General features: G+C 45.8%; 1 protein-coding gene across 4 annotated transcripts in view; it reads right to left on the bottom strand.

Annotated features, from left to right (window-relative positions):
• Positions 1-12,500, bottom strand: part of ehbp1 (EH domain binding protein 1) — a 163,703-nt gene that overhangs the window by 95,682 nt on the left and 55,521 nt on the right. For 3 of the 4 annotated variants that reach the window (XM_053682914.1, XM_053682915.1, XM_053682912.1), the window contains 4 exons: positions 12,052-12,144; positions 10,212-10,337; positions 9,869-10,118; positions 6,130-6,358 (listed from right to left, as the gene is read on the bottom strand). In XM_053682914.1, coding sequence (XP_053538889.1) covers positions 6,130-6,358; positions 9,869-10,118; positions 10,212-10,337; positions 12,052-12,144 — 698 coding nt within the window. The remainder of the gene's footprint in view (positions 1-6,129; positions 6,359-9,868; positions 10,119-10,211; positions 10,338-12,051; positions 12,145-12,500) is intronic. The other variant, XM_053682913.1, reaches the window with a different exon arrangement.

The raw sequence follows: 12,500 nt of genomic DNA, 5'->3' as shown, positions 1-12,500 counted from the left end.
TGGACATTTATTTACAGCGTTTAGCACGTGCCCTTGTCCTTATCCACTTGCTTTAGCGCCTCAGAGGAGGTCAGGGTTGATAATAGATAGGTCGGGGTCCGTGATTTCCATCAAGCTAAAATGCAGTTAGACAGGAGTTAGTACAACAAACATTCAGAGATACACCGCAGTAGTCACACAATTCACTAATGCCCAAACACACAGCCCATACCCACACACACACACACACACACACACACACACACACACACACACACGCACAGTGTTTTCATGGGCTTCTACCAGAAATCTCCTCAAAACAACACCATCACACCACGACCATAGCCTTCTGCAAACTCAATTAAAGCAATGCTCATTTAAATTTAAACACGCTTTATGCTAAACGAGAGAGGGGCAATGGAGTGTAACCTGTGTGTGTGTGTGTGTGTGTGTGTGATCTTGAATGAGGTAATTTAATTTGGGCCTTTGATTAGTTTTAGTGACTCCAGAAACAACATAGAAAACTAAAGGACAGCATGCCCTGTCACATTGAGAGAGAGAGAGAGAGAGAGAGAGAGAGAGAGAGAGAGAGAGAGAGACAGATAGAGAGAGAGAGACAGATAGAGAGAGAGAGACAGATAGAGAGAGAGAGAGAGAGAGACAGATAGAGAGAGAGAGACAGATAGAGAGAGAGAGACAGATAGAGAGAGAGAGACAGATAGAGAGAGAGAGAGAGACAGATAGAGAGAGAGAGAGAGAGAGAGACAGAGAGAGAGAGAGACAGAGAGAGAGAGAGAGACAGATAGAGAGAGAGAGACAGATAGAGAGAGAGAGAGAGAGACAGATAGAGAGAGAGAGAGAGAGAGAGAGACAGATAGAGAGAGAGAGAGAGAGAGAGAGAGAGACAGATAGAGAGAGAGAGAGAGAGAGAGAGAGAGAGACAGATAGAGAGAGAGATAGAGAGAGAGAGAGACAGAGAGAGAGAGAGAGAGAGAGAGAGACAGATAGAGAGAGAGAGAGAGAGAGACAGATAGAGAGAGAGAGAGAGAGAGACAGATAGAGAGAGAGAGAGAGAGAGACAGATAGAGAGAGAGAGAGAGAGAGAGAGAGACAGATAGAGAGAGAGAGAGAGAGAGAGAGAGAGAGAGAGAGAGAGAGAGAGAGACACACACACACACACACACACAGGGGCAACATACAGAAAGAGAGAGATATAGAAAGTCAGAGAGAAATGGATGGAGATTAACAGAGAGAGGAATAGACTGAGAAACAGAACAGATACACAGATAGATAGATACAGTTCAATCAAAATAAAATCAAACAAGAGCAGTTGAAAAGGATATCAAAACTTTTGCATTCTCTCTCTCTCTCTCACTCTTCCTTTTATCCCTTTCTCTTTTTGTCTGGAAAGAGAATTTGGAGACAGACCGACCCTCAAATACCGTCTCCCTTCCTCTCATTCCATCTACAGTTGCATCATCAAAATGACTCGACCCCCATCGCAAGTCAGGTTTATTGTCGAAATGTACAGACTTTCAGCTGTCTGTAACGAACAAATCAAACAAAAGCAGTTGAAATAGTTCAACACGATGAACGCTTCGAGCAGTTTCCCCAAATTCAACTGAAAATGCAACTTATAATGACTTCTCCAGTTTCAAAATTATTCACCCCCTTGAATAGAATCCCTCCCAACAGCACAAATATGCAAAACAGGTGTTGTCTCAAGCACAGCTGATACAATTAATCCAGGGCTTCATTAGTTGCACCAGGTGTGCTTGAGCTGGAACACATGAAATACCTGAACTGGCTAGGGGCAGAAAATTGTGTGAAGTACCTGTACGGGGCAGAAAAGGGAAGCTATCAATGGCTGCAAGCAGATCTCTGAGAAGGCAGGTTGTGAAAAACCCTCAAGTGACCTCAAAAGACCTGCAGCAAGACTTGGTGACAACATGCACTGAGGTTTCGGTGAGCACAGTAAATAAATGCAGTACTAAATGCAGAAGTTTTCCATGACGTTCACCACTACTGACCCAAAAGCACAATAAATGTTGGTTCAAAATCATATAAATAAGCCGCAGAAGTTTTGGGATTCTGTTCTGTGGAGCGATGAAACTAAACTGCAACTTTTCTGCACGATGGATCGGCGGTATGTCTGGAGGAAGAAGAGTGAAGAAAGAACACTCTGTCCACAGTCGAGCACGGTGGAGGCCGGGGATGCTCTGGGGCTGCTTTGCATCCTCTGGCACTGGAAACCTGCAGCGTGTGGAAGGCGAGATGGATTCATTGAAGTACCAGGAAATCCTAGGAGAAAAAGTCATGCCGTCTGTGAGGAAACTGAAGCTTTGGCATCATTCGACCTTCCAACAGGACAATGATCCAAAGCATACCTCAAATTCCACCAAGGCTTGGTTGCAGGAGAAGTCCTGGAAGATTCTACAGGGCCATCACAGTCACCTGACTTGAACACCGTAGAAAATCTCTGGTGGGATTTGAAGAAGGCGGTTACAGCACGCACACCCAAGAACATTACTGAACTGGAGGATATTGCTCATGAGGAATGGGATAAGATTCCTCAGGAACGCTGTCAGAAGCTGGTGTCTGGCTCTGCATCTCGTTTGCAGCAGGTCATAACAGTAAAAGGTGCTCTACTAAGTACTAAAGATGCCTTCCATGAAGGGGGTGAATAATTTTGAGACTGGAGAAGTCATTAAAAGTTGCATGTTCAGTTGAATTTGGGGAAACCACTTCGTCGTGTTGAGCTATTTCAATTGCTTTTGTTTGATTACAAACAGCTGGAAGTGTAAATGTTGACAATAAACCTGATTTGCAACGGGGGTCGAATACTTTCGATTACAACTATAGATAGATAGATAGACAGATAGACAGAGAGGAAGAGAGGGAGAGTATCTGAGGGTCTGACTGTCTCCAAATTCATTCTCCAGATAAAAAGAGAAAGGGAGGAAAGGAAGATGGAGAGACAGAACAGAGAGAGAGACCGACAGAGAGAGACAGACAGACAGACAGACAGACAGAGAGAGAGAGAGAGAGAGAGAGACAGAGACAGAGAGAGAGAGAGAGAGAGAGAGAGAGAGACAGAGACAGAGAGAGAGAGAGAGACAGAGAGAGAGAGAGAGAGAGAGAGACAGAGAGAGAGAGAGAGAGAGAGACAGAGACAGAGAGAGACAGAGAGAGAGACAGAGAGAGAGAGAGAGAGAGAGAGAGACAGAGAGAGAGAGAGAGAGAGAGACAGAGAGAGAGAGAGAGAGAGAGAGACAGAGAGAGAGAGAGAGAGAGAGAGACAGAGAGAGAGAGACAGAGAGAGAGAGACAGAGAGAGAGAGAGAGAGAGAGAGAGAGAGACAGAGAGAGAGAGAGAGAGAGACAGAGAGAGAGAGAGACAGAGAGAGAGAGAGAGAGAGAGAGAGAGAGAGAGGGCATGCAAAAGTGACACTGACAAGTTTTTCCACATCTTCAAGCTCTGAAGTTTTGAGATCTTAGTCTCCACTCTGACAGAACTGTGTGTGTGTGTGTGTGTGTGTGTGTGTGTGTGTGTGTGTGTGATATCATATGCAGATCTATCAGACTGCAAAGGCTTTTCCTTTAGATTAACACCCAGAACACAGTAAAACTTATGGAGCATGAACAGCTGCAAATCCTTCCATCACAGCAGCATAGAGACAGAGAGACAGACAGACAGAGAGAGAGAGAGAGAGAGAGAGAGAGAGAGAGAGAGAGAGAGAGAGAGAGCAGACGAGTGTGCAGGAGGGGTGAAATCGTGCTGGCGGGAAACATGACGTGGAATGGAACATGGGAGAGAGATGGGGAAAGGAAGAGAGGTGAAGACGGCATTCTGGTGAATCAGAGCATCCCTCCATCTCTCTCTCTCTCTATCTAAGAACAACTCGTTTTCTCATCCTTCGTTCATTTACATTAATCCCTGGTACCATCCTCGTCCTCTTACGAAACCTCAAAGAAAAGACAGAAGACTTCCTGCACATATTAAAGTTCTGACAGACACAAAGTGATTTAGGGAGTGAGTGAAACTTCCTATACAGACGACGCGCGCGCGCACACACACACACGCACACACACACACACGTACGTTACCTGGCTGGTCAATATAATACTAAGTTAATTAAACACAGTTAAGTTTGCCTCAGAGCTTCTGGAGGAAAAGAATCAAATGTAATTATAAACAAATAAAAATACCATGTGTTGTTCATTAATAATTAATAATCCCAGTTGTTGGCAAATTGTTGTTGTATAAGGGGAATAAAACACCTCAGGTTGTGCCGTTATTGGAAAATAATCAACTTCGAGGTGGTCAACCCAGTCTGTGGTTATTTTCCTATAACAGCACGGCCAATCATTTTATTCCTTCCTTATTAAGGACCATCTATGAAACCTGACATACTAAATAATATACACAACACTGCTCTGTTGTAAGGGTGTGCAAACTTTTGCACTCCACTGTAGTGTCAGGTTTTGGATTAGATTAGAACTGATACGGTGACGTTAGGGTCAGGATTAGGATTAGACTAACTGATACGATGATGGTTAGAGTCAGGTTTAGGATTAGACTAACTGATACAGTGACGTTAGAGTCAGGTTTAGGATTAGACTAACTGATACAGTGACGTTAGAGTCAGGTTTAGGATTAGACTAACTGATACAGTGACGTTAGAGTCAGGTTTAGGATTAGACTAACTGATACGGTGGCGTTAGAGTCAGGTTTAGGATTAGACTAACTGATACGGTGGCGTTAGAGTCAGGTTTAGGATTAGACTAACTGATACGGTGGCGTTAGAGTCAGGTTTAGGATTAGACTAACTGATACGGTGGCGTTAGAGTCAGGTTTAGGATTAGACTAACTGATACGGTGACATTAGAGTCAGGTTTAGGATTAGACTAACGGATACAGTGACGTTAGAGTCAGGTTTAGGATTAGACTAACTGATACAGTGACGTTAGAGTCAGGTTTAGGATTAGACTAACTGATACGGTGATGGTTAGGATTCGATTAACGAATACGGTGACGGTTGAGGATTAGACTAACTGATACGGTGACCTTTGAGCATTAGATTAACGAATACGGTGACGGTTGAGGATTAGACTAACGGATACGGTGACGGTTGAGGATTAGACTAACGGATACGGTGACGGTTGAGGATTAGATTAACGGATACGGTGACGGTTGAGGATTAGATTAACGGATACGGTGACGGTTTAGGATTAGATTAACGGATACGGTGACGGTTGAGGATTAGATTAACGGATACGGTGACTGTTAGGGTCAGGTTTAGACTGTGAAATTCAGTTACCTTCCTCTTTGCAGTTGTGTCTCTCCAAATTTTGTGTATGTGGCAGCAGAGGATATCTGTGTGTGTGTGTGTGTGTGTGTGTGTGTGTGTGTGTGTATGGACGAGCACATGTGTGTGTGTTCCTGCTCACAGGCCAATGCTTTTGGGTAATTAAATGTGTTTAAGTTTGGACCAGGCCTCTGTCGCGGACACACACACGCACGAGTGCTGCTCTCTGATAAACCTCGGCCATAATTAAATACAGACCACATTAACGCACAGACACACACGCACACGAGTCGGGGGGGGTGGGGGTGGGGGGGTAAATAAAAAAAACCACACACTCCGTGGGAAGCTGCCCGTAGTTAAGCCCTGCCCTGATCACTGGTGCTTGTTCTTATTTGCAAACGTTGGGCTCCGTCTCGCCCCCTACACCCTACGCCCTAGGCCCTCGCTCCCTCCCTCCCTCCTCGAGCGCAGCTCGAGCACGGAGCAGCTTAATTACAGGCACCAAAGCATTAAGCGAGCAGACTCATCACGCATGCATAAGGAGCATAATGCATGCCTGTATTCAAATGGCGTATGCAAACGACAGACGCGGAACAGCAGAATGGAGGGATGGAGAGAAGAAGGGACGGAGAGAGATGTGGGCAGTGGAGTGAAAGAAAAAGAGGAAGAATAAGAGCAGGAGGAGAAAGGTAGCTGCAAACGGAGAGAAGGAAATAACGACAACGGAATAGGAGTTTAAAAAAAAAAATGGCGGAATGTATAAGACATAAGGGGCCATTTTGAACGGGGAAAGAAAAAAAAAAAAAAACAAGAGTGACACGGGAGTGAGGAAGACTCTTTACCTTTGGTGAGGAAGAGACCAGCGCTCTCGGCCCGAGCGCAGGGCATGTGATGGACACCTTGTCAGGCACAGCTGGTTTGGGATCACTGGGAACCGCAGGGCCGGCGGGGGTCACCGAGGGGGCAGAGGGGGGCAGAGGAGCGCACCGTTTGGTGCTCTTCAAGGCAGCCGTGCTTTCTGTCGTGGACCGAGCCGGACTGTCTGCCTTGGGCTCGTAGAACGGGTTCGATCTTAAAATAAGCCACACAGACACAATTAACACGCTTCAGGTTGACGATCCCATTTAAAACACGACCTGCAAACACAAACAGATGACGACAATAAACGCTTCCGCCGATCGTTATGACGACGCTTGCTTTTTTTTTATAATCACACATGCCACAATATCAGGAAACTTATCAGGTACCGCCATAAATAAATCCCGGAAAAATATCAAGATGTGTAGGAAACGAACTCGGCGGGACACCCGCTTACCCTGTGTCCGTTCGGAGCGTCCCAGACACAAAAGGTTCATCACGGAAGGACTTGAATCCTAACTCTGACAAATGAATGAAGCTTATGAAGTGATATTATTTAAAACAGGGGTTTCTACACTTTTCAGCTGTGAGTACCGAGTGTGTCGCAAAAAGTGTGTACTGAAAAGTCCAGCCAGAACGTTTCGATCGCCCCCAGGTGGCTGGTTGCAGTATCGTCACAAGCCCCGCCCTCTCCATGTAATCTAACAGGACGGGAGACAATTAAACAATCAAATTACACTTCAAATAAATTCTTTCCGACGAGTGTTTGTCATTTTAGGTCGTTTTTATCCCGCTGATGTAACTTCAAGTGTTCGTTTTTTTAGTTAGTTATCTGACGCTTTAAAGCCGGGGGGGGGGGGGGGGGGGGGGGGGGGGGTCATGATTGACAGCTGTGATCGACAGCTCCTCTGAGCGAAGCAGTCACCGAGGTTTAATTAAATGAAATTAAAACTTTAATTAAATCGAGCACTTCCATAACTGTTGAAAAAGTTCAGGGGCGTGTGATTGCGGTCGATTCTGCGGGAGTGTGGGCGGGACCTTGACACCGCGGCTCCACTTCACGCTCACTGCTGCGCAGACTCGGGCTCCGAGACGTCGGCGCCGTATTGGGACATCGGCGGCTTTGCTTTTCTACAGTCAAGGTGCGTCGTCCATGTTTTTTTCTTTCTTTCTACAGTCTATGGTTAGTACCTTTAAAAGCAACATGGGTAACACATGGACGCTCCGAAACCAACTGGTATGCCAACGTGACCAATAATATCTGATAACATGCCTCTTTATGTTCTTGTGTTGTCATCCCTACTGCGTTCGGTCGATAAGAACAGTTTCCCAACTCGTATTAGTGAAGAATATCGAATTTCTGATAACTGAGCAATATATTTGTGTCTCAAAATGATGCAACCGAAACGTGGCAGAATTAAACAACAACAAAATATCATTTAAAAAAAAACAACTGAAATAAACAACACATAATGAAAACACTTTTTTTTTTTTTTTTTTTATAAAGACAACTTGTTTGGTTCCTTCAGTTGTGTGGCTCTGTGTGTGTCTCAGCAGGAAGGTAAGAGGAGCGCATCAGAGCCGCGTGAGCCAATAAAACGCTCCGCTGGCTTCCAGAGCAGCCAGGTGTTCCGGAGGTCACAACTTGTGACCTCTGACCCCGGCGATGCACTCACTGACAGGCAGACATGCACGGCATCAATACGCACCGCTGTGCGAGGAGTCGTCACTCAGCGCACACGCAAACACAATGGAAAGAAAGCTATTCGGTTGAAAGACGAGGTTAGAGATGCATCTCGGGGCCGAGAGAGCGGGAGAGAGAGCGGGAGAGAGAGCGAGAGAGAGAGAGAGAGAGAGAGAGAGAGAGAGAGAGAGAGAGAGAGAGGATATAAATGTACAGACGGGGAGAAAGTATGCCACGAACAACAGCGGCCTTGTTCTGCCGAAAACCCTTGCTTACAGCTTTCTCCTCTCTCTCTCGCTCACTCATACACACTCTTTACATATATAGGTATACTCACACCCTCACTCTCACATACACACACACACCCTCACCATCTCCGTCTTTCACTCACACACACACGCTACAAATTTAATATTAGCATTGTGTGTGGAATTTGTGAGCCCCGTTCCTGCTGTGCACCTAGCGTTACGGGATTAGGCTAAAAAACCCTGACCTGGATGAAGCAGGAGGAATAGAGGGAGGGACGGTTTGAGGGAAAGAGGGAGGGAGGGATGAAGAGTGGGATCAGGGGAGGAAGGAAGGAAGAAAGGAGAGAGAGTACAGGTGAACGAGCGAAAGGACGGGGATCTGATGGGAACTGACAGGAGGAGAACTGATGAGAAATGAAAGGGACTGAATGCAGGGGAATTAAAAGGGAAGTGAAAATTATAATGCAGCTGAAGGGAACTTAAAGCAAGTCAAAGCAACTAAATGGAAGGGAGTTGAAGGGAACTAAAGTTAAATGAAAGGAAGGAAACGGACAGAAGAGCATCGAAGGGAAAGAAAGAATTGAAGGGAAGAGAACTGAAGGGAAGAGAGGAGAAGGCAAAGAAAGAATTGAAGAGAGGAGCAGAGAAGTGAAGGGAAAGAAAGAATTGAAGGGAGGAGAAGAGAAGTGAAAGAAAGAATTGAAGGGAGGAGAAGAGAAGTGAAAGAAAGAATTGAAGGGAGGAGCAGAGAAGTGAAGGGAAAGAAAGAATTGAAGGGAGGAGAAGAGAAGTGAAGGGAAAGAAAGAATTGAAGGGAGGAGAAGAGAAGTGAAGGGAAAGAAAGAATTGAAGGGAGGAGCAGAGAAGTGAAAGAAAGAATTGAAGGGAGGAGCAGAGAAGTGAAGGGAAAGAAAGAATTGAAGGGAGGAGCAGAGAAGGGAAGGGAAAGAAAGAATTGAAGGGAGGAGCAGAGAAGGGAAGGGAAAGAAAGAATTGAAGGGAGGAGCAGAGAAGTGAAGGGAAGGAAAGAATTGAAGGGAGGAGCAGAGAAGTGAAGGGAAAGAAAGAATTGAAGGGAGGAGAAGAGAAGAGAAGGGAAAGAAAGAATTGAAGGGAGGAGAAGAGAAGAGAAGGGAAAGAAAGAATTGAAGGAAGGAGAAGAGAAGGGAAAGAAAGAATTGAAGGGAGGAGCAGAGAAGTGAAGGGAAAGAAAGAATTGAAGGGAGGAGCAGAGAAGTGAAGGGAAAGAAAGAATTGAAGGGAGGAGAAGAGAAGGGAAAGAAAGAATTGAAGGGAGGAGCAGAGAAGTGAAGGGAAAGAAAGAATTGAAGGGAGGAGCAGAGAAGTGAAGGGAAAGAAAGAATTGAAGGGAGGAGCAGAGAAGTGAAGGGAATTGAAGGGAAAGAATTGAATGAAACTAAGTCAAGGAAAGGAATTAAAGAGAAGGAAACCACTTTAATATCAGAGAACTCGAGGGAAGAGAGGAAAACGGAAGGAAAACGGAAGGAAAACGGAAGGAAAAAAGGAAGTGAAGAAGGGAAATCTTTAGAGCAGGTCATGAAACATCACAGTGCTAAATTACAGCAACACTGTCGAGTCAGAAACTTCACTGGACTACATCAAAAATCGTCTAGAAGCTGTACAAGCATCACGTAAACGATCTTGTCCTTCAGACAAAATGTATATTTTAACAGCGTCTGTTTCATCATTCCTTCCCTCAGATCGATTTCTCCGAGCCCCTCCTCTCACGCTAATCAGTGCTACGTTCCCACCCCCGCGCCTCCCACTCACTCGTCCAGCTCCTCGGCCTCCTCCGTCCTGCCGCTGTCCGCGTACAGGTATTTGCTCATGTCCACAGGACGTGGGAGCTTCCTCACGCTTCCTTTCGGGGGTAAGCTCTCCGGTTCCGGTTCATCGAAGGGGTTCTTGTACTCGGGTTGCTCTGGATCCGGCTCCGGCTCCGGCTCGTCAAACGGGTTCAGTGGATTCGGAGAGTCCTCGTCTCTTAAGGTGGACTCCAGGGCGGGTGCTGGGCCCGATTCTGGAGGGAAGACACACGAGCAAGAAGACGGAATTAGACAGCGGTCTAGCCCGTGTGTACTCTGTAACTTAAAGGTTAAAGGTCATCCCTTACCCTCCTCATCAGGGTCACCGAACGGGTTGAGGTCCACAGGGTCGTCAGCCTCCTCGAACAGGTTGGAGCTGGTGAGGTTTTGCTCCTGCTCGTCGTCCTCCAGGAAGTTCAGCTTACTGATCAACTCTGTGCAAAGCAAACCGGTGTGAGGAGAACACCACACAGTACTCACTCACACGTACACGTACACCGTGTCACTGCGTGCAAACAAATCGCTTACAATCAATATAAGAAGTAAAAGCTGATGACACATCGATGAAGCAAGAATGTATATTTAAAAAATGTAAAAAAAATTTTTTTAAAAAACCACAACAACAACAAACAAGCACAAAATGAATGCAGTAACGACAATAAACAACAAACAACTGCGTTTTGGAGTGAACCTCTCGAGTATCCATACGCACGGATACACAAACACAAAGCTTTTAATAATAGTGACAAATCTGCTGGGGGGGGGATATAAATCCTTCTCTGAAGCAGATCTTTGCAGGAAAGATTTTAATGCGAGACTTTAGCCTCATCACTTCCTCTGCAACAATGCACACCGTAAACACATCCTGACGGATCAACTACATTTTTTTGTGGGTTTTTTTTTTTTTTTTTTTTTTTGGTACAACAAACAATCAATCTGGAACTGAGAGAAAGCACTCAAAGCTCCAAATCTGTCGTGAAGGCTATGATGAAATGGTCGGATAGTAGAAATGCTTCACCCAGGGCGGGGCCAGTCACAGGAAGTAGCTGCAGCAGGCTAATGAGGGAGGCCTGGTTCACTACAAACAGCAGGAAAATGAAACTCAACCCAAAGAGCGACCACAAAACAGAGACGCAACGAAGGCAGAGCATAAAGGAAATGGAACTGAACCCAAAAATCACTTCACGCCTGTGTGAACGGCGTCGGACACGATACACGACAAACAGCAACACAATGCAAAAGAAGGGCAGAGAGAGAGAGAGAGAGAGAAGATGGGGGAGTGAGAGAGAGAGATAGGAAGAGAGAGAGAGATAGAGAGAACATGTCAGAGAGAGAGAGAACATGTCAGAGAGAGAGAGAACATGGGAGAGAGGGCTAAAGAGAGAGCGAGAACATGGGAGAGAGAGAGAACATGGGAGAGAGAGAGAGAGAACATGTCAGAGAGAGAGAGAACATGGGAGAGAGAGAGAGAACATGGGAGAGAGAGAGAGAACATGTCAGAGAGAGAGAGAACATGGGAGAGAGGGCTAAAGAGAGAGCGAGAACATGGGAGAGAGGGCTAAAGAGAGAGCGAGAACATGGGAGAGAGCGAGAACATGGGAGAGAGAGAGAGAACATGGGAGAGAGAGAGAGAACATGGGAGAGAGAGAGAGAACATGGGAGAGAGAGAGAACATGGGAGAGAGAGAGAACATGGGAGAGAGAGAGAACATGGGAGAGAGAGAGAACATGGGAGAGAGAGAGAGAGAACATGGGAGAGAGGGCTAAAGAGAGAGCGAGAACATGGGAGAGAGAGAAAAAGTGAGAGAAGATGGGGGAGTGAGAGAGAACATGTTAGAGAGAGAGAGAGAGAGAGAGAGAGAGAACATGGGAGAGAGAGAGAAGATGGGAGAGAGAGAGAGAGAAGATGGGAGAGAGAGCTAAAGAGAGAGCGAGAACATGGGAGAGAGAGAAAAAGTGAGAGAGAAGATGGGGGAGTGAGAGAGGAGATGGGAGATAGAGAGAGAGAGAGAGAGAGAGAGAGAGAGAGAGAGGGAGCGAGAGAGAGAGAGAGAGAGAGAGAGAGAGAGAGAGAGGGAGCGAGAGAGAGAGAGAGAGAGAGAGAGAGAGAGAGAGAGGGAGCGAGAGAGGTGAAGTTAAAGCTGAAGACCTGCAGGAGAACAGGCTGCTTTGAGGGCGTGCTTTGGGTCTTCATCTGCGTCTCCATCTATACTGCTGAGGGCATTTAACTGCCTGACTATCTCTGCAAACAGAGCGACCAGGCAACAACAAAATGCATCAATACTCTCTCTCTCACACACACACACACACACACACACACGATAAAGACTAAAACAATTATCCTCACAATATTCCCTCACTACACAGTGCTGCTTGAAAGTTATAAGCACCAGAAAGTTTTTATCTCTGCATAAACATGACCCAAAACATCATCAGATTTTTCACACAAGTCCTAAAAGTAGATAAAGCGACCCCGATTAAACAAATGAGGCAAGAAGATGATGCCTGGTCATTTATTTACTGAGCAAAATGATCCAATATTACACATCTGTGAGCGGCAAAAGTATGTGAACCTCTAGGATTAACATAACGGCATGA

Source organism: Ictalurus punctatus, chromosome 9 (genome assembly GCF_001660625.3).
Source record: "Ictalurus punctatus breed USDA103 chromosome 9, Coco_2.0, whole genome shotgun sequence".
Taxonomy (NCBI): Eukaryota; Metazoa; Chordata; class Actinopteri; order Siluriformes; family Ictaluridae; genus Ictalurus; species Ictalurus punctatus.
Note: the sequence above shows the minus strand (reverse complement) of the source record. Positions and strands in the feature narration are given on the sequence as shown.